Raw genomic sequence first — 23,473 nt, forward strand, 5'->3', positions numbered from 1 at the left:
TTGCTGGATGATTGCGGTTGTCCATATATGTCATTGTCATAGTATTCTGAATTTTCGGCTTACTTTCAACAGTCTATTGAAGCTGCGTGCTGTGAGAGCTAGTCCAACTTATCTCCGCTTCGTCTTCTGGCGCTTACGGCAAAAATCTTATATTTTACAAGAGTGGGCGAAAAAGAGAATTTAGTCTGGGGGACACTCTGAGACTGGGTATATTGGGTATAGCCGTGAGCAATATCCCGTGTACTGTGTAGTATAATTCAAATGGCGGACTTGGCAACGCTGACGGCAAGGCTGTTCTTCTACGTTTAGTCAAGCTTCAATTATCTCATAGTCCATGTGCTCAGCCGATTAAAATGCTCATCAAAGAATTGTAAGTTTAATCATTACACAATCAAGAAATCGTATTGAAAGACATTACCGAACGATATATTGTTATCATTGATTCTCGAATCCTAAAATTTAGGAGCAAACCACACATACATGTACAATGCATACACGCGCGCGCGTGTGCTGTATGATTGCTAATCTTTAATCGCGGCTGACGCTAAGGCGGAGGGGTGAAAAGAGAAATTTTTCATCCCTCATTCCCTTAATCATGCAATAAATATAGTATAGATCTATAATTCTTTTATTATTATTTATTTTATTTTGTACGAAATTATCTTTAACATATTGATCAATACTTATCTAAATTTATATAAATGCTATAATTTATTTCAGTCATAAATATAATTTAAATCTAGTCTTATTCACATACTTCAGTATCATGCATGATATAAGTCAAGGCCAAATTTTTATAGACATGATCTACTCAACTCCAGGCTCCAATACTGACTTAATTCATATTTACTTTTTGTTGCAGCCGTGTTACTCTACCTCTTACTGTGGAAGAGGTATGTCTTTGAAGATGCCAGTATATTTATTATACATAGTATATTATAAATATGGAAATCCTGACGTTTTCTTTGAAACCTTGTAAAAAGAAGATTCAGCAAAAGATGATTTCCATTATCCCTTACAGCACTGTGTAATCAGTAGAAATTGCAAATCATTTAATCACCATTCATTTTCCTCTACTTATTTATAATGTCATTCTTTGATCTTCTATCAAAATCTCATCTAATTGAAATACATGCATTATGAATATTCATGACTTTTATATCAGCTCTTTTTGCTTACTTTATTATAAACATTTTAGCTTATCATTTGGACCGTAACATGTTTTATAACAATTTTACTAGTACAGGGATGGATGTATATATTTAGCATGAGGATAATTATACAAGTAAAAGACCTGTAATAGGTTAGGATGAATTAATTTCAAGTGTTAATTACATGTTTTTTTGCAATAGTACCAAGTTGCTCAGTTGTACTCGGTGGCAGAAGCAAGTAAAAATAATACTGGTGGTGGAGAAGGTATAGAGGTATTAAAGAACGAACCATTTACGGATTACCCTTTGCTTGGTGGCAAATATTCTTCTGGTCAATATACTTATAAGATTTATCACCTAGCCAGTAAAGTGCCTGCATTTATTAGAATTCTCCTTCCTAAGAATTCTTTGGAAATACATGAAGAGGCATGGAATGCTTATCCTTATTGCAAAACAGTCATTACTGTAATTATATAGTTTATATTTAATATATTTAATTTTGTCATGTGTTAATTAATTAATTATGTACGTTTTCTTTATTTTGTTTTTCAGAATCCAGGTTATATGAAGGATAACTTTATGATTATGATAGAATCATTTCATATTGGAGATGTAGGAAACCAGCATAATGTAAGCTTTGTAATGAATATAAAGCAAATGTAATTTTAAGAATATGGGTAAATTCATAAAACATGTTTAACTAGGTGCATGAACTACCACCTGATAAGTTGAAGATTAGAGAAGTTGTACACATAGATATTGCCAATGATCCAGTGGCCAATGCTGATTATAAAGAAGATGAGGATCCAACTAAATTTAAATCTCAAAAGACTGGCCGAGGTCCTCTAGTAGGCAAGGAATGGAAAAATAATGTACAGCCAGTAATGACATGCTATAAGCTAGTTACTTGTGAATTTAAATGGTTTGGACTGCAAACGAGAGTAGAAAGCTTTATACAAAAGGCTGAAAGACGTCTCTTTACCAACTTTCATAGACAAGTTTTCTGTTGGATAGATCGTTGGCATGGTCTCACCATGGAAGACATTAGAGCTATAGAAGACAATACAAAAGAGGAGTTAGATAGGGTAAAGCATATATTGAATATTATTTGTAAAGAGGAATACAATATCAAAATTATCTGTAAAAATTGGTGCTTTCAGCAAAGACATCAGGGAGAGGTACGAGGAATGCGAGCTGACGATTGAGGCTTTGAAAGCTTCCATACTATAAGGTTAAATCGATTTCCTTATAAATTTAAATTACCAATACATACGCATACCTACACACCCAATTTACGCAGCAATAAGCGATCCTGCAGGATCGGGATAATTACCAGAATTTACGTGTTTAGATTCAGTGTCAACTTACAATTTTAATTTATTTACAAACATTCTATATAAGTGTACCTATTGACATGAATAGTCTTTATAATAATGCCATTAAAGAAAAGTGGCTGCTAAACTCAGCCAAATTAAAGTGTAAACGCAGTGAATGATTCAGGATGGCAGAGCGATCGTTTGAATTCAGACAGTCAAAGCGTTAAAGCTAATTAGTGGCATAGTAGTTCGATAATTATTAGTCACTGGAGCTTGTTAACAAGCAATTGAAGCCGTTTGCCATTAAAAGTAGATACACTGCTGCGACTTTTGAACTCAATTTGAATCGTAATCTAAAGTAACGAAAACTCCACAGTTTAGCATTTACAAAGATAGGATTTTATTCACTCGTCGGTCGCTTTCAGGAAAACAATAATTGGATTATGGTTAGAAAGAGATGATACTTAAACTGAAATATGCTATATGCTCTTAGACAAATATAAAACTGTATAGCGGTTTATTTTATTTTACATTCAGTATTGTCACAGGCAGTGGATTTAAATATTTGTGCAAGATTTTTAATGACTATTTTTGATTCTTAATATTATAATCTTTATATTACTTACCGTGAATGACCTAAGCTGATGGTTTTTTTCCATTAGGATACGATGTTGTTAAGAGTATTATAATTATCAGTTAGTTTTCTGTTAAAAGCACGAATGCATCTATATAAAGTATTATATGTAACTATGCATAAAAATGTAAACAAAAAGAAATACTAAAATTGCTTAAAACGACAGTGGGTGAACGGCAAAAGGATGCGTTATTGTATATAAAGCGAAGGCATATATTGAAATTTAACATAAAAAATGGCGCATATATTTCATTTGCATTCCAATGGATCTCTGCATAGAATTGATTTAATTATTAAATGGTACCTCTGTAGATTCGGAGGAGTTAATAATTAGTGAAGGTACAATTGTACCAAAAAGTAAAGATGACAACTACATTACATACATTGATATAGTTGTCTGCACAAATTAAAGATAATACTATACAAAAAAATATTGATCTTTGAAATCTAAAGAATAATTCTTAAGCTAGTTATCCTTAAATTTGTCTGTCAAAGATGTTATTCAAAAATCAATGGAAACAGTCGAATTGTAAACTAAAAGTAATTAGATACTCTAGTTCAGTAAACTTATCTTAAAGAATTTACACAAAGAGAAGTTTAAAAAAGTATATATAGATTCATGTTCTACGGTTGTTTATTTATATTTGAACTAAAATAGCGTCGAACGGAAATGAGAAGAAAATATTTTTCTGCATATAGAAATTTTAAATAAAAGTTAAAAATCACTGTAAGCAGTATGCTATCTATAATTCTAATACTGGTTAATATAACATAGGTATTACATGTTAGTCGTTCCTCTTAAGAAGCAGGGTAGATATCACAGAGATCCCTGTATCGCTGCCAAAGGGCTAATGGGTTAATAAAAAACGAATATGTGTATATATGTAAATATATATGCATGAATGTATATGTGCACGCGTATGTCGGGAGGTCATTGCCGAGAAATTAATAAAATTGAAAGGCACAGCATATAAAATTTATTATCTTCCTTCTCGTATAAAAAATACGTAAGTATGTCTGTATGCATAAACATACTTACTATATCAGCATTCTTATTGCAGTTACTTAAAAAATGTAAAAAGGTACTTGGTAAAATTAAGATGATCTGCAGCATTTGATTTACTACAGTTCGTATTCTTTTATAAGATTACCAGCAATGACAAGTCTTTGTATCTCCGAAGTTCCTTCGTAAATTTCCGTAATACGAGCATCCCTGTAGTAACGTTCCGCTGGCATATCTGTCACGTATCCCATACCTCCTAAGATCTGTATACATTGATGCGCGCAATAGGTAGCAGTCTCGGAAGCAGATAACTTGGCCATTGCTGCTTCCTACAAATCAAATGAACTTTGTCAGCGCCTAGTAAGAATAGTAAAAAGAAATCTTTACATAGCTATTTACTTTTGTAAAAGGTTTTCCAGTATCTTTCAATACCGCTGCTCTCCACGTTAACAGCCTAGAGCTTTCGATTCTTAATGCCATATCAGCTATTTTTTGCTGTATGGCTTGAAGCTTGATAATGGGGCTACCAAAAGCTTGCCGTGTTGCCGCGTATTCCATAGCGCAATCAAGAGATGCTTGGGCAATACCTAAAGCCTGCCCAGCAATACCAATTCTTCCAGCATCTAATTAAAAAAAATTTGTAGAATTTTTCTAATGTAGAGGAAAGGGGAAGAAGGTACATTAAGGAAGATACCTAAAGTCATCATAGCAATTTTAAATCCCATGCCTGGTTCTCCCAAAACGTTATTAGACGAGATTTGCACATTCTCAAATATTAAAGAGCAAGTACTGCTCCCACGAATTCCTAATTTACTTTCTTTTTTGCCAAGGGAGAGGCCTTCTATTGGCTTATCAAGAACGAAAGCACTAATACCTTTATGTTTCTTTGACTTGTCAGTCGTAGCAAAAAGGACAATAGCCTCTGCTTCATAACCGTTAGATATCCATGATTTTGTACCATTCACCAAATAACTGTCATTTTCTTTTTGTGCTATTGTAGAAGCAGCACCAGCATCAGATCCATTACCTGGCTCACTCAATGCAAAACAGCCTACTTTTGTACCATCCGTAAATGGTTTTATGTATTTCTCTTTTTGTTCTTTAGTTCCAAACTTGTCTATAGGACCTAAGTAGAGACTGTTATTCACACTCATAATTACTCCAGCAGAGGCACATCCCCTTGATATCTCTTCCATAGCAATGGCATATGCAAGATAATCTAAACCTGTTCCACCTAGCTCTTCAGGAACAACAATACTAAGTAGACCAAGCTCACCCATTTGCTTAATTTGTTTTGCTGGATAAAGATGTTCTTGATCGATCTTGGCAGCTATTGGTTTCAACTCTCCTTCGGCAAAATCTCTATAAAGAAGAAAGTCTCATGATAAGCACTTAAGTATCATAACATCTGAATATTTAAGATTAATGAAATTATAATTTTAATGTAAGGATACATATTGGAAGAAATAAATACCTGCATGATTTATGCAACATTTGATGAGTTTCAGGAAGTGCTGACAGAGATGCAATATTTCTATTTAAAGTGTAAAGAGCTTTAGAAATATTTCGCAGACCTATTTGATTCAAAAGAATTAATTAGTGATAAAACAAAAATAACAGTTATAATAGATTTATTTTCATAAAAACCTACCTGATGGTTTTAAACAATTCATTATAGTCATCATTTTTGGAAGACTTCTGTAACAGAATTAATTAAAATATTCCGTAATAAGTGATACTTTGATCCTTTTGTTCCCACAACGCTGTAAACAACGTTAATATGATGCTTTTGCAGCTAGCACTTTGCTCTCCGATTTTATCTGAAGTTTGTATAATTAAGAAACTTTTATCATATTACATCATACGTTTTTAATAAAAACTGAACGAAAAGCATAAAAAAAAAGATTAAAAAAGTAGTAGAGGTATTTCGTATTATTAAATTAGGGAACAATTGTACAACAGCACTTGTTACTTTGAGCCTTCGAACGTTCCAACCATTCGAACTCTAAATTTTAACCTATAACCTGTTGGCTTTTAAATGAATATAAACATATACATATGTGTCGGCTGCGCATGCACACTGCTCATGCAGTGGCAGCACATAGCTGGTTGCAAACATACACATATGAGACAGCTAAGTATGGGTAGTGTTATTGGTATGGTGATCTGGTGGTATTGGTATATATCAACTAGCACACTATAGCAGCACTCAGCAGAGTAGCAGTAGGGTACCGGTCTGTCGTTGTCTTCTAGCGTCAATAAGAAATCAGCTGTCCGGGGTGGCAACCGGCAACGGCGTCAACTTGCTCCGACTCTGACTAACGAGGCTTGGGGGAGGAAGACGAGGAAGACGAGGCATTGAGTCAATCCGCAAAAGCACATGAGGGGCGCACCGCGCACAGGCATACTCAAAACTCAATACTGCTGAAGGCGCTGAAGCCGAGTACGTTGTGTATACTGGACGCTGCCGCGCATCCGCAATTCGCCTTTCGGCTTTCAGAGCCAAGCCATTAGCAGTCAGCCATACCACTAACAACCGAGCTGTAAAGATTAACGAAAACTGTGAAAATGTCTGGAAATAAGTGCGTTAAGCAGCCTCGTAAAACTTATGCGAAAGAACAGCATGAAATGACACATTCTGAGAAATTACGCCTAATCGACGATGAGCTGAGCTCCTTTTACAAGTAACTCTTCATGAAAAATTTCTGCACGAATGTCTTCTCGATAGGCAAATCTTATTAAAGTAAGAATTTTAATTCTTTCGTTCTCTTCATAGGTATTGTCAGCAAGCTGGATTTAACAAGGAGGAAATGGACATTATCTGTCAGCCCTTGGTAGCTGCGATGAGACGCTCATGGCTTCAACTTGTTTTTCGTGCTACTTTGGTGCTCATTGTCATTGGTACATTGGCATGCTTGGCAGCTCAGCTTGATTTTTTCGGCACACACTTTACTGCGCTTAGTCGACTTCTACTCATTAAAGTCCTACCAATCTGGAATTGGCAACCGCTCTATTATGAGAATTGTATGATCAATAATCCATTTTACAATGACTACACCATTACTGAGGAGGACTGCGTGGTTGGTAGATTATCGCGTCATTGCTTCTCCAAACGATGCTGGAGAAAATAACAATAAAAGGAATGATGAATTTACTTCATTCATCTTATTACAGACATGCGAGGCTTTGGAGACAATCGATCGTCTGTCAGACGTGCGTTACAGAAATTTGGTAGATAATTACTTGAGCAGGGATGCTCCGGCTATAATTACTGATGCGATGGATTCATGGACAGTAATGAATACCGACTATTTCTGGTTTGATAATATCACTCATGTATGCTATCGTTCTTCCAAGGGAAAACTTGCGACCCTCGGAGCATACTGTATTACAGCTTTTTAATGTTCAATTGTAGTTATATCTGGAAAATGAGCGGCTGATGGAAACTGTGCCCTGCGCATTAACATCTAACTTGCGAACAGGCTCCTCCGATTTAGCAGCCTTCCTTCGTCGGGTCCATTCACCCGAGGTCGGCAAATGGTTTGTGCACTGGCAGAATTGCGATATCAACGCTGTAAAAGTACTACGGAAGTATTATCAGCGACCTTATTTCCTCTCGAGTACCGTCTCGCCAGCTCACTTTAACTGGGTATTAATGTCCTCGGATTATAATAGCCCCAGCTACAAGAAAGTAGAACTGGATTCGGGTCTGATTGCTCTGGCTCAGTTGCGAGGAGCTACACAATTGAGACTGACTCCTATCAATCCGTGCAACAGCTCTTGTCCAGAGCTCATCGCTGATCTGCATCAGGGTGAAATGCGTAAGAATTGAAGAAAATTGAAACATCCGAAATTTGTATGTTAATCTCGTCATCAAGAAATCATTTTTCTTTTGCAGTGGTCTTCACAAATCTGATGTGGACTCTGGAATATGCACCCATGCGTGGTTTAGACAACATTGCCATACTCACTGAGACTGTATGGGAGGAAGACTCATAACTATTTTACAATTTTAATAAAAATTCTCTTCCTTCGAGCCGTATATATATGTATGTTTGTCTCGATTGTAAGTATTCGACATGTAATAATAAAACAAGAATAAAGTAGTAGATGACCAAATGTTTCAAGGTATGCCGCAAGTAACAACAAACAAGATTCATTCTTTATTAATTAATCGTTTATAATAATAACATTTTATTCTTATCAATTGTCTTTTTTATGCATTTTGCCCGCTTAAGCCCGGTTCCATCAATTCGCTTTAATAAATGAACCAAGTTTTAAGTAAAAATCGTGTGCACCGATTGGCTTAAAAGCTTCTTTGGCTCTGTTTCTTTTTTCAAATTGAACCGGTGGAATCGGATCTTATTTATTTTCTCGTTAATTTCGATTTGGCTAACAAAGAATTTATCTTTGATGCACCGATTGATTGAAAAAACAAACTTGAAACGATAAGTAAGGAAAGAAAATAAAACGCACTGTTTATTCGTAATGTTCAATGCGAAATATATGTATAATAGCCGATCGCGTCTTAGCATGCTTAATCGGAGCGATCTCATCTTGTTACGTTAAAGGTTTCATTTTAAATGTGTAATTCAAATAGACTTTCCACGCCATGTCTTTTTCCTAAAACCTTCCTCTTTTAAGCTGCTGGAGGGGAGAAAGACGATTTAGAACTTTAATTCACACCTCTTCTCCCTCTACTTGCCTCACTCGTTACTCCTATTCGCACAGTTACTTCTCCCTCGCGATGAAACATTTATTTGAGAGATCAGTATTTAGTATTCTAATAATTATTAATCACAATAAACTTAAAATTAATGCTATTCTGCGCTTTACGGATTATTTAATTATTTAAGGACCAGGGGAGAAAGACGTTTCTCAATAGACTTCTAATATTTCTTTTTACAATAGCTCTTTATAAATTCATAGTCAAATTTTAATCGTAACTCTAAACGATTGCACTGTAATCAGTCAGTGTTTCGTGCTACTATCAGTTTAAAAACGCTTGTTTAGTTTATTAAAATTAACAAAAAAAACCTTTATCTTAACTATGTTTTTCATCTGATTTAATAAAACGATATGTGACGAAAGAAATGTTTCGAGATTTCTTTGCATATACATAATATATCAATCTATCGTGTGGAAGTTAACAAGAACTCTCGTATGCCGTTTACAGGAGAGAAACTGATCAAGAAAAGATACTCGGAGCACCTATCCATACTCGAATGTCAGTTATGAAAAAGAGAAACAATATTTGGATACGTCTATTTAATGTATACAGTTTTTATCATCGGCAATAATATAATATAACATATACATACAATTTAATAGAAAAAAATCTTTTCAGGAATCCTGAATAACGACGATTATTACACGACGGAACTATCAATCTGAGAAGCGCGATGTGTAATGACTGCCATCCCCCCGTTAAAAGCCTCGTTAATTGTCGATAGCGCTAAAGATGTTTCCTATTTCTCCTTGTTCCTTTCTGTTTTATAATCAGTCTTGCCTTTTGCTGGTTAAGCTAAAATCATGATAGTAGAGGAGAGAAATCCCAAAGAAAAGAAAACGCAACAGGGTTTGATACTGACACTATATATCCATATGTAAGAAAGCAAGAAACGTAAAGGGAAGAGATAAATTTACAGTAAAAACGAATAACCTACTCTAATTCCACCTAAAGAAAATGCCTATTTTGAAAATTTTACACGAATAATAATAATTGTGCAAATAATTTTTAAATCGACTCTGGATTTATCGCGACTGATATATACGAGCAGTTCCTACAGGCTTGTTCGAGAGCTTCTCAGTTAGAAATTTTGTTTTGGTCCATTATCATCATCATCGAGAAAATGTTAAACTTATGCTTGCTGCGTAAACTAATAATTGATCTATTCGCACTTTTTATTACTCTTCTCTCTCAAGCACATATTTCTTAATAACGAAACCTGAATTAGCTGCTTGAAATCGAACATTCTTAAAACTAAAGTTTATCGTACAAGTTTTTAACACGAACTTGCAATAAAGTTGCGTGATTTAGTCACGCTCGATATAATAATTACAGGTTGATTATGATTTACAATGATCCGATAATCACCGTTTCGTTCAGCCAGTAACCTAATTCCTTAGGATCTTTCTCATGATTTATAAGTACTAATCTGTATTATTCGCGAAAGCAAATAAGTTAATTTAAAGATAGTTTGTACAAAACACGATACAAGTAGCGATGTAACAACATTTTTAATAGTTAAATATAATATATATCATCATTATATTATGCATATGCATGTTTAACCATCGTAATCGCAATTTTCTCTCTTTCTCTCTCTCTCTCTCTCTCTCTCTTTATTATTCAATTAGCCTCATTTTTTAACAACAATTCTCTCGATACGCACAAACAGACCTGCTCCTTTGCTGGCTCATTGTATATTCTAATGAATTATATATATGTATAAATATCCATATATATGTATGTATGTATATTTATACATATATATATACATATATTAATCTACAAGTTCGAGCGACCGTATAATGACGCAAAATATTGGCATATTATAATCGATTCGATTAATCAATCAATATTACATAGCATTGTAGTTATGCGCTATCAATGACAACTTCCCTTTAATATAATATTCTACGCTGATTTCATTAAAGTCTAATTACAATGTACAGATCTAGGTGATTAATTATGCGTTTTTGTATATATCATTATATTCTCGAGTATAATTTGCCAATACCGATCGATGGAATATAGCGGATACGGAAGTTAAAATAGGATTACAAGATCTCAGCAAAAAAGAAGCGTTAAGAAGAAAATCGTCACAATTTTATTCACTCGTGCCATCACATCATTGCTCGACACAGAGATCTATTCTATAGATGCATCCCGCATATACGTGTTAGCCCGATGAAACCAACAAATTAAAATATTATCGGTTAGAGATATGATCATTTGTATCAGGGTGAGATGTCAGAAGGCACACCCACTGTGTTTCACTGTCGGCCTTTTTTGTTTTTGTTTGTTTTTTAGCTTTTTTTTTGTTTTAGTTTTCAGTTTACACGTTAATACAACGATAATGACGGAGCGCATGCTGTTTTAAACCAAAGCTCTATTAGCTTAATCCTTTTAATTTGTCCGAGCTATTCTGATAAAATTAAATATTGATCGACGAGAATGTGAAGTACAACAGGTGCAAGGTAATTGTAATACCCATAGAAAATCTTTAATAGCGTGTACCAATTGATCGTACTAGAGATAGTCATAATGAAATTAAGCCTTGCGAAAAAGATGAAGAAGAACGTGAAAAGGGGAAGTGAGAAGGGGTAGAAGAAGGGATTAGAAGAAAAGATAAAGTAGATTCGAGCAAGTGAAATCAACCGAATTATTAAATACACTTGAATTCAAATTTGCAGTCTTTTTGACACTACTTGTTGAAACAAATTAAATTTCCTTAAATGTAGAAGAGAATGATAGGATGCCACAATAAGCTCTCTTTTTCTCTCTTTCACTCTTCTCTCTCTCTCTCTCTCTCTCTCTCTCTCTCTCTCTCTCGCTCGCTCTCCCTTTAAGATACATACGCATTTCGATAGTTTTCATTTAATGAGCGTTGTCGATAATTATTAAGGTTAGCAATACTAACGCAGCCCCAATAAGGTTCTTGCGCTCTTCGTAGGAGCAAGCAACCTCTAATACTGATGATGCTTGAAAACTCGAGCTGCCGATGCTTGAGGTTGAGGCTACAGCTACAGCGCTCCGAGAGGCGCGTAATGTGAAAGCGTAGCCGAACAACGATACTTTCAGCGTGGTATTGAACAACGAAGCGTTGGCCCTTGCTCACTTGCTGCCTAATCCGAATTTCATGAATATTAACTCTTTTCCCTTTGACAGGATATCTCCGCCGGCGCTGGCACCAGCCATTTCCGTGAATTTTCCCATTAAATTCAGACCGGTACTTTGCTGAGGCTGCTGTTGCTGCGTCGCATCTTGCTTCACTTGCGCCGTGGGAATCACCGCTGGAATTCCTCTCATCGGCTTACTGCTGCTCGGACCACCAAGGCCCTGGTTTTGTTGGCCGAATGCTTGATTTTGTTGCTGCTGTTGCTGCTGCTGCTGCTGTTGATACTGCTGACCTTGGGGACCAAAACCTTGGCCTTGCTGGTACATCTGATTTTGCTGATTCTGCTGCTGCTGCTGCTGCTGCTGGTAGGGTTGATTCTGCTGCGGATTTTGATAGAGTTGCTGTTGCTGTTGCTGGCCAGGACCTCCCAACATGTTACTACCAGCGCCCTGATTGCCCACGCCTCCCCTCCCCCTCCCCTAAAAAATAGTAGATTCATTAATACAAATTAATATTCGGTGAAACATGATCAGAAATGTTTTATCAGTATCCACAATGTGACTCCAATCCGGGGCTGTTATCGCTAAGTAAAGCTGCATTAGTCAAATAAACTATTAAAAAAAATAGAGATTATCTTCCCTTGTTTTTTGTTGCTTATAATCTATCTCTATCCTCTTTATCAGGAGATTCGCCAGTCTTGCGCCAAGTAGTGAAACTAAGCTCTACGCGTGAGCAAGTGTGATTAATATGTATATTATTGTTCCTTATTAATTAATATACTTTTTCACCGTTTCTTATTACTTTTTCAGTCGAGTTGTTTGCTTCTTTCAAGACGCATAATATGGTAGATATACATAGGATGTCCGGTTGAAGGGTAGCTCTACCATTGAAAATTTGGTAAAGGAGTGGATATAAAAAAAAATATATATATATATATATAAAATGATAAGGTTCTACTTATATAAAAATGTATCAATGAGTAAAAATTATTTGATTCGAGTCTTTCTATTAAACGAACAACCTTGTGATTCTGCTATTTTGACCAAGTATCATTAAAACAAACCGTTGATTATCCTTGAACTAAAGAATTATGAATCCTTAATAACTTTTTAATTACGAATCAGACCTAAAAAATGTACAAGGTATTTTTTCATTAAATTTACCTCTTCAACCAGATTTTTAGGTTCGGTGCTTTTATCGGACACCCTGTAGACAGAAGCTGAGAAAAGGAATGGAAAAGCACGTGAGTTTATCGAAGCAGCAATAATGAATGAAAAGTGAGAAAATGCTTAAAATATGAATCGCATTGAGAAATTGTGGCAATTTATCAATGTTTGCAATCTTATTATTATAGAGTATTGTCTGTTTATCAAGCATGCAGTGTAAGCCCGTGATCTCGTGCTACAACAATACACCAATTAAGCTTAAATATATAGCATGGTAGTTTTAGGTTTTTATAATATAGTGTACTTGTACAGTGGACCAGGGGGAACATATGCAAAATGCAAATGTATATTATATAGTACAATGTATATATATGTTCACAGTATAACATTGTGTTGCAGCAACATGCTGTTTATTCGAGTTAACTCGAAGGTTGCTATTTGATGCAAAAAAGAATTTTTCAGAAGAGACAATCGATCTTAGTTCAAGGCAGCTCAGAAATGAGAATATTTCTTAAGAGAGACGATTGGTGATACTGTTGAAATGAAACAAGAGGCTGTAGAGAGTTGATTTGAGTCGATAGAATCGGCATTTCATGTCAGGCAGGATATGCTAGAGAGGGCACTCACCTGCTGCTGCTGAAGATGATGTGGCGTTTGTTGGTGGGGACCTGGACGTCCAGGCCCATGTTGATTAGATGTGGTTACAGTCGTGTAGCTGTGGTGATTCGCTTGTTGGTACGCTAGATGCGGTGGATTGTTTTGTAGATTTTGTTGGTTGTTCATTAGTGATGGTAGTTGTTGTTGTTGTTGTTGTTGTCTAGAGTCTAAGTGACAGACAGGGACAGACACAGGCACAATGCAGGCATCTAGCAACAGAGAAGAGAACAGAACCGTGTTGTCATTGATGGCGCATTTTCGATCCATTAATAATAATTTTCAACCATTAAAAATGAAATTCATCGATCGAGAAACGAAAGCCTAAAGATGATGTTAAGCAAGAGAGACTTTCATTTTATTACAATTTTCTTTCCAACAGAGAGTTTACGTAATTTTCTTAGTAACTTAAATTTTCTTTAAAAGAAGGAACGATAAAATTAAAAAAGACTTTGTGGATAATTCATATAAATGGCCAGCATGACAACACGACACGAACGACAATCATGTGACACGACGACCATTGATCAGTTCAGGCACACAGAAAAACAGATCTGCCGAGGTAGAGAGTTCGCGCGCTTTTATATCACAGCAACGTAGTATAATTAATAGAATGTATAATGCGTATATGTAGTATTATAGTAGATAGATGGATAGATAGAGAGCAAGAGAGAGAGAGAGAGAGAGAGAGAAAAGAAGGAACTAGGAGATGCTCGAAGAGAAAAAATATAAAAATATGTATATAATATATCAATATACATATGCGTATGTACTTAAGAGAAGAAACACTGAAAGCGGCGTAAGGTGTTTTATTGCAGACACACATCCACTCGCATCTAAATATTGTATGTTTAACTCTAATTTTCCCCCTTTTCTTTCTTTATCTCTCTATTTAAATTATTTTTTAATGCACATTAATAGTAAGAGAGTAGAAAGGGAGAAAGAGAGAAAGCGAGAGCACTGTTTGTATGACTGCACATGTTTTTGAAACGTTCTCCAATGTTCTGACACACACGCACATAAACACACACACTCAAAAATTATTTTTTTATGCAATGTCCCATATAATATTAATAAATTTAGTTCATAAGTCATGAAAAATGCTTAATTAAGTGCAGCTAGATATTATCTTTGTTGTTTTATCACTCTTAGGCATAGTAGTAAATCTAGACTTTTCAAAATAGCACATTAAATGTAAAAATATGTTAAATAGCAAGAGAGCACAATGAGTTTGTGGTGCGCTTGATTAGCTTTTATCAGAACGTTGCAATATAAGTACTATTTATCGATATGTGTGACCCTTCTGCCTGTCGTCTGGCACATTGAGTTTCGTGTCTTGTGTTGCTTTGCCGTTTGTACATCTGTCCATACTAACGTTTTTCATTATGATTATAATGTTTAACGTCAATATAGATGCTCATATAGCTCAAATATCGACATTTATTTTAATTAAGAATGAAACAGTATTGCACAATGTTTTTACAAAGACGGATATTTACGATGATATTTATAGCTACTATGAGCGTATGTCTTTTCCCTCAAGCCAGAATGAAATACATTTTTGATACTAGATTGGTCTTCGCGTGATAACAAATAACAACCAAACAGAAGTGGTAAAGCCCAAATAGAATTTCTGGCTTGAAAAGGTGATTAGATGAGTATTGAGCGAACACAAATAGTTCGCAAATTTTTGTACCTTTGCCACGACGATGTCCAGGTGGCGGTGGTTCTCTCGGTGGAGGAGGAGGACCTCGAGCACCAGGTCCTTGACTCTGACCCGGTGCTCTCCTGCCACTTTGAGACGGTTGATTCTGACTTTGACCAGGTGCGAGCGTCAAGTAATTACTCGGCACCAAACCACGGACACCATTTAACTCGCCCATGTAAAATCCATCGTCGTCCATTTCACCATAAACATATATTTCATTACCTGTGCGGAAGGTCAGCTCCACTTGCTACAAACGAAAAGCAACATGAACAAACTATTCGCTTTATGATCATTAATTTACGCCAAAAGAAACTTGAGAGAAAGTCGTTGAATATCTTACAGCATCCACGTTAGGAGATAAAACACGAGGATCGTAATCGTAGAGTGCCACCATTTTCTTTACTGGCATATTTGCATAAATGTCACCCCATCTTTCATTTGGAGCTCTGCCCGCCTGTCCCTGAGCACACTGATTTTGATCCTTTAATTCTTTCACCATATTGTGCGGTACATATCCTCTTCTACCGTGACATTCACCCCAATAGAATCCATCAGCATCCTTTTCACCGTACACCTAATTTGAATAAAAAGTCAGAAGACAATAAGGACGAAGAACTTAAACAAAGAAAACAAACTACGAGACAGACAGATAGTATGACATTGTATGAATTAGAGAGAGAGAGAGAGAGAGAGAGTAAAAATTATGCAGTGGACTTATCGGGTAAGTGACCTTTATAGTATCGCCTTCGGAAAATGGTAACTCTTCCTCGCAGGCATTTGGATTTGGCGACATGGTTGTTGGATCGTAATCAAATAAAGCCATGAACCATCGTATTCTCTCATTGACTTGTTGTGGTCCAGTTTGTGGATGAGAAGAGGCTCCGGACTGAGCTTGATTAATACGTCCAGCACGATAGCCAGCAGGGCCTCTGACCCTCTGATTGACCGCTGTTTGATCATAATAGGGATCTTGCTGTGATCTAACGCCAGGTTCTGCCATTCTAGCAGGTCTATGCGTACCAGGAGGTCCCTGCTGCCCCATTTGTTGTCCATAACGATGATGCATCGGATGGTGCTGCTGCTGCTGCTGCGATGAAAGTCCTCGAGCTCTTCTCGCTGGATCATCCTCCTCGCTATAGTTAGCCTCGCTGGCAGAATCTTTGGTTATTTCTGGTATACCTGAATAAGAAAATGAGAAAACGAGTAATGCAATGAGGAAGTAGGAAAGAAAAAGAGGAAAGTTCCAGTTTACCCATTTGAGAAATGCTTTGGCCAGGATAGATTTCCTTGTCAGAAAGGTTTTCGTCAGTCTCTATGATGACTTGACCGTGAGCATCGACCCTTGTTCCGTGTCGTCTCATGTGTGCTGGTACTGGTGCACCTGGATACCTCTGGCTTCTAATACGATGACGATTAGGATCATCCAATGATATAGGATGTTGATCCTGAGTTTGATCGATCATATGGGAGGTAGAGTGGTGTAAGTGAGCCGCCGCGCTACCTCGCAAAACGCTGCAGGGAATGGCAGTCGCACAACTATCACCAGACTGACTTTCCCTGCTCTTCGTTCTCACTGTGATATGCTTAGGATTGAGGCCCATCAACTTGTGAATATCGACCAAGGCATGATCGCCGGTTGGACTATCTACGTCGGTCACCTTTTTCCCATCGGCGTACACCGCGTAACCGGTGACGGCCGAACCGTTTAGGGCAACAGGCTGCCAGGTCACTAGCAAAGTGCCGTCCTGCGGTCCAGCCTCCACCTAAAAACGTTTAATAATAATTCATTTATCTTGAACAAAACAGTAAATGTATTTATAATTGCATAAAAAAAAAACAATAGAGAGAGAGAGAGAGAGAGAGAGAGAGAGAGAGAGAGAGAAATCGTTTGATCCTCTTTACCTGGATATCGACCGGAGGATCCGGCAATCCTTTCGGTAATGTTTTAAAATGGACGTGACAAGCTAGATGACTGGCTGATTGAGCATTTTGATCCTCAAAGTGCGTCGCCCTAAGATTCTTAGCTTTGACGGTGACACGATAAATCGTCGATGGGGCGAGGCCGGTGATCGTGTGTCTGTACACTCCTGGCTTAACAGTCCTCACTTCTACGTTGTTCACACAGACGATATGCTGATGATTGCTGTTGCTCGGGAGCCATGATATCACGGCGCTCGTCGCGGTAACATTTGACGCTTTCACCGCAGTCGGACCCAGAGCTACATCTTTACCAATTACCATTGTACATGCTGCGTCACGCGACGTTCTCCGCGAATGTGTAACGGAGCGAACGCTTATTCGATGTTGCTGCAACGTTGTCGATAAAAAGCTCGTTAAAAAGACACACACGCGCACTCTGATACTCTCACCATGCACACGCATACAAGCACCCATGAATAAATTATAAGAATCTGAGAGAACGAACCCTTGTGGAGTCAACTCCCTCGACTAGAGCCCTGGTCCTCTCCGTGGCTTTCACGGTGACTTTCAGCACGCCATCCACGTAGACATGGTAGGATTCTAGCTGCTGCGGGTTTTCCGGTGCTGTCCAGCCAATCAGGACGCTTTTGTTCAGCTGTCGCTCGAGAGTGAGGTGCTGCGGCGCCGGAACTAGGTCCGAAAACAGGTAGACTTCTTCAGGTGGAAAAAGACAAGACAAGCCTAGCTGTAGCTAAAAAATTTCACTATCTATCTCTCTAGACGAGCCTAAAGTCCAGCCAATACTTAACACAGTGCAAGATTCAAACGCTGTCCTCGCTCGTTCGGTGACACTTACTATTTTATTTTCTAAATATGGAGTGTTACCTGTATCAGTCGTTCAATAATAGCAGCATGCACTATTGCTTCGAGCAACTATTTGACTAAACTTTAAAATCCTTTCGTTTGGTACATTTAACGGAGATTTATAAAAATATTGATATAAAACTTGAAAGCTGCGTGCGCGTCGACTGCCGCGGCTCGGTAAATGGTTTCAGGCGGGCAGACTAGCGCCAGCCGGAGGCTTAAGACCGACCGAATAGTTTCTACTTTTGTACGGATCATGCCTCGTGTACAGTAAGCTTCCTGCACCAACCTGGAGGTTCCTGTTCGTCCTCTTCCGCAATATTATCCAGCTCGGCATAAGCAGATAATTCCGCCTGACGATTTCGATTTCCTTCTTCCAATGCTGCAAGCTCCAGGTCAATGTCTTGCAGATAACACTGTCGAAAAATGTAATTCGATTAATACACGTGACCGATTGTAATAGTGTAGAGATTATATTATTATACAAGCAATGGACATTGGTCAGAATAAATATGCAACACCGTTCGTTACTATGTGGGTCTCACATTGCTCACTTGAGGGATATTCGTTGAAGCTGAATCATCGACGTCTTTGAGGCCAAGGACGGCTTGATGGAACTCGAGCAAATCATCACCAACCAATTTCTGAACAAAATTAGCGGGTACCAAGCCTCTCCTACCGTCTAGAGTCTCCGCGTCAAGGAAATTGTCCTCATCCGGCTGACCCCACACAAGTAGGTAGTCTCCACCTTGAACAGGCAACTCAGCTTCTGGATTCTCGTTCGGAGAATGCTGAAAGGGCTCGTAGGTGAATCTCGCGATATACACGTAGCATCTGCCCTTTCCAGGTACATCCAACATGTCAACCTGACCCTCCGACACGATGTTTTCATTGGCGAGCCTGTCTAATGGATTGGTAAGTATACTAGTTGGGATTTTTGGCATTTGTCGTGGACCAAGAAAGTGGTGACCGGTCGTCGTGCCAGGGACAGTCGGTGAACTAGCCCTTAAACTTTGCTGAATTTGTTGAATGATTGCCTGTTGCTGAAGCTGGTTCGCCTGGGATTGGGCGGAATATTGTTGCTGCATTGCCTGTAGAGGATCTCCTATGGTTTGCAACAAACCACCGGAAGCTGTGCCTGTTTGCATTGGAATAACTATATTAAATTTACACGTATACTATATCATAACTGTGTTCACGAATTGCTTATATTTCTTCTTACCTGTATTGACACCGGACGTGCCATAATTGCTACCAACTGTAGAGGAATAAGTTGATCCACTGGTGGAGAAAGTGCTCGGGGCACTGGACAAAGGAAGAACGGATTGGGGAACACTGGTCAGCGGTCCCAACGAATGATAAGGAGACGTTGAGTAAGATGGTAGCGAGGACAGGGTCGTAGCTGGCATATTTGTTTGGGAAACTGTATAATTATGATGATGCCCTAGTTGACTGGTAAAATTTGACGTTGCTCCAGAGCTGTACGTCCCGTTTGGATGCGAAGTAATTGGCAGGTTTGGATATGTCGATGCCTGAAAAATTTCCCAAGTTAATTTACAATTGCTCGTAATCCTGCTAAGCATACAATTTACAAACTACCTATGAGAGCGGATTACCTTAGCCGATTGCGTGCCGTTCAATTGATAATTTTGGCCGGTTTGAGCAGATTGCGCGTAATGCGTGCTAATAACGTTCTGATTGACCGAAGAAAGGTACGATGATGAGGATGGATGCGTGGCGGTTTGTTGTTGCGATTGTGGCGGTTGCTGCTGAAGTGGCTGCTGATAGGTTTGTGTGTGAGGATAGCTCTCTTGATACTGATTACTAGTGAAGTGAGTGTGCGCTTGTTGCTGCTTCTGCTGAGACGGCAGAGCACTTTGCGAATGGGAAGCAGACAGGTCGGAATGCTGCTGATGTTGGTGCTGCTGGTGCTGTTGGTACTGCGATAACTTTTGTTGAAAGGCTGGCTGAGACTGACTAGATGACAAGGATGGAGCTGGTGGAATGGGCTCGCTGTAATGATACGGAGGCCCGTTTGGGGTTATCGCTGGGCAGCCTGACATCATCGGTGTACCTGGCATTGGCGATCCTACGTACTATTTGAGGAATCACGTATGAAACATCAATCTTAATAGACAACATTTAGCGAAACATAAAAAGAAACATACGTGACCGATTTGCGTGGGTATACCAAGATTCAAGGCATGCGGATGAGGAGGATGTTGATGTTGCATAAGATTTGGAAGATTATCCGAGCTAGAGCGTAAAATGCCCTGAGTGGCAGAGGGCTGCTGCGTGGTTATACCCGTTGCTCTCGAATGATCAAGCTCCTGGTACCTATTTTCCTGCTCGATCTTGGCAATTATTCTATCTATATCGGAGCCGGCCGGCGGCCACGTTGAAGTTGACAATGCAGAGGAAGATACGTGACCAGGAGGTCCTCTGCTACGCGATCGACTGAGGCTCGTCAATTCCAATTGAAGCTCCTCGTATTTCACAACCTGTAGCTCCTTCTTCTTCTCGAGTTCCCGTATCTTCGACTGAAGGGCTTCTATCGATTCCGGCCCTTGGTATCTACCCGCTACCTTTTCCCGCAGCTGATTTTGTGCCTCCGCATGCTGTCGCTCCAGCTCTGCGCGGCAGCTTTCCGTCTCGCGCATTTTCTGCAATTACCGATAGATTTAACGAAGGACATATCGATGGGACGAACGAGGGAAAATCCTTGGAGCCTTCTTACCTCCAGAATGGATTCGATGAAAGGGTCCTGCATGATGGTGCTTCTAACGGAGGTGGTAGCCCCGACAGCAGATCCGAGGGCCTGCAGCTGCAGAGCCTGAGGGGCCGTGGAAGCGCCACCTCCAGCACCACAGCACTGCAACATCCCTAAACTCTCTGAGACCCTCCTCTATCGTTATCACGCTTGGTTTATCGATCTACCACTCTCTCTCCCTCTCTCTCACTCTTCCTCTTACACGCACATGCACACACGCCAGATTTACCAACTACCTTCCCACCTGGGATTGACAAGGTTGCTCATAAACTTTTTCGAAGAATTAAGAGTGCGCGCAAACGCGCATAGACGTACACGTACGAGTTTCGTGGAGAGCGCGAAGAAAGAGAAAATCGATGGACGCGATCTAAGAGAAGGAGATACGCGTGAAGGAAGCTTGAATGGCCGAGGGTGGCACTCGCAGAGCGACTTTAAAAAATCTAATCGGCCGAACGTAGGAAGGACCAAGTTTACAAAAAGTCCCTATTGACCGGGAGAACGGCTCGAGTGGCACGGCACTGCTTATTGATCTCATTCTTACTACCAAAGGATACGTAGTATACATACACAGTGAAAACGGACGGCGATATACTGGCCAAAGAGAGCGATCCGCGCACGTCGTCCCTACAATACTCTAGCACTACTGTGACTTGCCATTGGCATATCACTAGCGAGACCTAATCATAGCAGAATCTTCGAATAAATATCTAACAGTAACAATGGGATCGCACGCGTTCTACTTTCTCTCTCTCTCTCTCTCTCTCTCTCTCTCTCTCTCTCTCTCTCTCTCTCTCTTTCTCTCTTTCTCTCTCTCTCTCTCTCTCTTTCTCTCTTTCCCTGTCTCTCTTTCCCTGTCTCGTTCTTTCTCTCAGTCGCTGATCATTTTAACATTTTTCCCTGTGAGACGACTAAAACTAAAGATTATTATCCACTTTAATACAGTATTGACTGATGCATACGTCACGTCGACGTATAGTACAACCCCTCCCTCTACCCTTTATTCACTGCAACCTCATCCAGAATACCCACTCACATACACACACATACGCACATAGGAAAGCTCTCTTTTTCCATTTATAACAACAATTCACTCACTATAATTTATAGATACACTCTAAATCGTTTTATTCTCTCCCCTCTACACACACACACACACACACACACACATCTTGAGCGTGTTAAATTTTCCTCGTTGGAAAAAAATCGAGGAAATTGTAGCACTACCGAAGTTTCTTCGCAGGAAAAGACGACACGAAGACACTTACGATGACCGAGTCGAAGGGATTGTGGCAGGCCAGGGCTGCTGATGCTGAAGAAAACTTCCTTGGAGGTTCGAATGCGCGAGTTTTTCACTCGGCCGTCATCCCGCAGTAGAACAGGTTGTGCTTGCCGTCCTAGTGAGTCAGTCGGTCGGTCAACCAGTTGGCTGAATATCGGTGGATGAGGTAGTTTGACTGTGTTGGAGAGATGACGGCGATAGGCTGTTAAAGTAGCAGCAGCAGCAGCAGCAAAAAGGCAGCAGATTGGCAGGCAGGCAACGGGCAGGCAGAAAGGCAGGCTAAGCCAGAGGTAGAGACAGAGGACAACCGACAGAGTTGAAAGTAGGGTGGTTGCTAGCTTTAAAAGGGGAAAGGGATGTGGATAGTCTCTCTATAGTGCCCCACCACCACACACTAGTTTCGCCCTTCCACCACTGTCGTCGCTCTCTAGTCTCGCTCTCGCTACTACTGACTCTGCTCTGCTAAGAAAAGCACTCGGGCTCACTCGGGACTGGGAGGAGCGTCTAAGGGGCTTAGCTATCGCTCGCTACTGCCACCGTCCACCGACGCTTTACAACCAGCCTATCTCTTATCATCGCTCATCGCTCTTTTACCCCTTCTTACAATCTTATCGCTCAACATCTATTTACAGCCTTCTAAAATAACCGACGTACGGTGCTGACCCGTAACTCCGACAGTTCCAGCTCCGAACTCTCCAACTCCGTCACCTTCACCGTCATCGTCATCGTCACTACCGCTACTACGGCCTTCCGCCACTTGCTCGTCGCATTCGCTTTCTAACAAGAGTGCTTCCTTCGCGAAAGACCAATCGATACATCGCAAACATTTTCCTTTCGTTCATTCGACATTTCTCTGACAGCATACAACTTTCAATACATATATTTAAGCAATTCGAGCATTGATATACAATTTTTACAGCTTGAGAATGATTTGTTTCTTGACGGCAATACCAGTATGATTAAAGCTCTCTTTACATATATAGCTACTTTACGTAACGGACGAGCAGAAGATACGCAAGAAAATTTAAAAGAAAGCTCGCTGAGAATTTCGCGCAGGCGCAGAGGTATTCGAGGGGAGCGGAAGTGCTGAGAAACGCAGGCGTGTGGATGTTTCGGTGACGTCATCAGTCTCGGACATAAAATGCTATACACGCTTATCAATGA

At 39.2% G+C, this 23,473-nt stretch overlaps 4 protein-coding genes across 9 annotated transcripts; 2 read left to right on the forward strand and 2 right to left on the reverse strand.

The window, feature by feature from the left end:
• The first annotated feature begins 1 nt into the window (after window position 1).
• On the forward strand, window positions 2–3,901 carry vib (phosphatidylinositol transfer protein vib). Its single transcript, XM_066727201.1, has 6 exons — window positions 2–370; window positions 863–893; window positions 1,353–1,616; window positions 1,704–1,781; window positions 1,856–2,236; window positions 2,312–3,901. Exons 1-6 carry the CDS (start codon window positions 354–356, stop codon window positions 2,354–2,356), a joined length of 816 nt encoding a protein of 271 aa, XP_066583298.1. The 5' UTR covers window positions 2–353; the 3' UTR covers window positions 2,357–3,901.
• Window positions 3,902–4,055: 154 nt separating this feature from the next.
• On the reverse strand, window positions 4,056–6,081 carry Arc42 (Activator-recruited cofactor subunit 42). The gene is made up of 5 exons (XM_066727198.1): window positions 5,756–6,081; window positions 5,579–5,678; window positions 4,799–5,466; window positions 4,504–4,727; window positions 4,056–4,433 (listed from the first exon to the last, which is right to left on the reverse strand). Exons 1-5 carry the CDS (start codon window positions 5,787–5,789, stop codon window positions 4,224–4,226), a joined length of 1,236 nt encoding a protein of 411 aa, XP_066583295.1. The 5' UTR covers window positions 5,790–6,081; the 3' UTR covers window positions 4,056–4,223.
• Window positions 6,082–6,418: 337 nt separating this feature from the next.
• Window positions 6,419–8,254, forward strand: LOC136773485 (uncharacterized). Its single transcript, XM_066727199.1, has 5 exons — window positions 6,419–6,788; window positions 6,881–7,184; window positions 7,279–7,440; window positions 7,520–7,925; window positions 8,003–8,254. The coding sequence occupies exons 1-5, from the start codon at window positions 6,673–6,675 to the stop codon at window positions 8,101–8,103; spliced, it is 1,089 nt and encodes a 362-aa protein (XP_066583296.1). The 5' UTR covers window positions 6,419–6,672; the 3' UTR covers window positions 8,104–8,254.
• Rbp (RIM-binding protein) lies at window positions 8,245–23,008 on the reverse strand. Of its 6 annotated transcripts, none has more exons than XM_066727192.1 (15): window positions 22,296–23,008; window positions 20,998–21,132; window positions 20,429–20,923; window positions 19,877–20,356; window positions 19,483–19,792; window positions 18,806–19,398; window positions 18,550–18,676; window positions 17,902–18,086; window positions 17,379–17,783; window positions 16,729–17,239; window positions 16,207–16,655; window positions 15,817–16,050; window positions 15,465–15,723; window positions 13,742–13,980; window positions 8,245–12,427 (listed from the first exon to the last, which is right to left on the reverse strand). In XM_066727192.1, the coding sequence occupies exons 2-15, from the start codon at window positions 21,028–21,030 to the stop codon at window positions 11,945–11,947; spliced, it is 4,803 nt and encodes a 1,600-aa protein (XP_066583289.1). In that variant the 5' UTR covers window positions 21,031–21,132; window positions 22,296–23,008; the 3' UTR covers window positions 8,245–11,944. The 6 variants fall into 6 exon arrangements, with proteins under 6 accessions (XP_066583289.1, XP_066583286.1, XP_066583288.1 ...); XM_066727189.1 differs by having other exon boundaries at window positions 20,998–21,143; XM_066727191.1 differs by lacking the exon at window positions 22,296–23,008 and having other exon boundaries at window positions 16,207–16,424; window positions 16,497–16,655; window positions 20,998–21,762.
• Between the last annotated feature and the right edge of the window lie 465 nt (window positions 23,009–23,473).

Source organism: Prorops nasuta, unplaced genomic scaffold (assembly GCF_024137725.1).
Source record: "Prorops nasuta isolate Cenicafe-Biocafe unplaced genomic scaffold, Cenicafe_Pnas_1.2 PNAS00005, whole genome shotgun sequence".
Taxonomy (NCBI): domain Eukaryota; kingdom Metazoa; phylum Arthropoda; class Insecta; order Hymenoptera; family Bethylidae; genus Prorops; species Prorops nasuta.

What these genes read in the sequence shown, in the direction of transcription:
- Rbp (XM_066727189.1), bottom strand. Translation starts at nt 21,141, where the DNA reads ATGTTGCAGTGCTGTGGTGCTGGAGGTGGCGCTTCCACGGCCCCTCAG. An exon ending in TACCCACGCAAATCGGTCAC is followed by an intron (nt 20,357 to 20,428) that starts GTATGTTTCTTT and finishes TTCCTCAAATAG; the next exon opens with TACGTAGGATCGCCAATGCC. An exon ending in ATATCCCTCAAGTGAGCAAT is followed by an intron (nt 18,677 to 18,805) that starts GTGAGACCCACA and finishes ATTTTTCGACAG; the next exon opens with TGTTATCTGCAAGACATTGA.
- LOC136773485 (XM_066727199.1), top strand. Translation starts at nt 6,673, where the DNA reads ATGTCTGGAAATAAGTGCGTTAAGCAGCCTCGTAAAACTTATGCGAAA. An exon ending in GAGCTGAGCTCCTTTTACAA is followed by an intron (nt 6,789 to 6,880) that starts GTAACTCTTCAT and finishes TTCTCTTCATAG; the next exon opens with GTATTGTCAGCAAGCTGGAT. An exon ending in GGTTTGATAATATCACTCAT is followed by an intron (nt 7,441 to 7,519) that starts GTATGCTATCGT and finishes GTTCAATTGTAG; the next exon opens with TTATATCTGGAAAATGAGCG.
- vib (XM_066727201.1), top strand. An exon ending in ATTGCAAAACAGTCATTACT is followed by an intron (nt 1,617 to 1,703) that starts GTAATTATATAG and finishes TTTGTTTTTCAG; the next exon opens with AATCCAGGTTATATGAAGGA. An exon ending in CAAAAGAGGAGTTAGATAGG is followed by an intron (nt 2,237 to 2,311) that starts GTAAAGCATATA and finishes TGGTGCTTTCAG; the next exon opens with CAAAGACATCAGGGAGAGGT.
- Arc42 (XM_066727198.1), bottom strand. Translation starts at nt 5,789, where the DNA reads ATGATGACTATAATGAATTGTTTAAAACCATCAG. An exon ending in AATTGCTATGATGACTTTAG is followed by an intron (nt 4,728 to 4,798) that starts GTATCTTCCTTA and finishes TTTTTTAATTAG; the next exon opens with ATGCTGGAAGAATTGGTATT. An exon ending in CTGGAAAACCTTTTACAAAA is followed by an intron (nt 4,434 to 4,503) that starts GTAAATAGCTAT and finishes TTTGATTTGTAG; the next exon opens with GAAGCAGCAATGGCCAAGTT.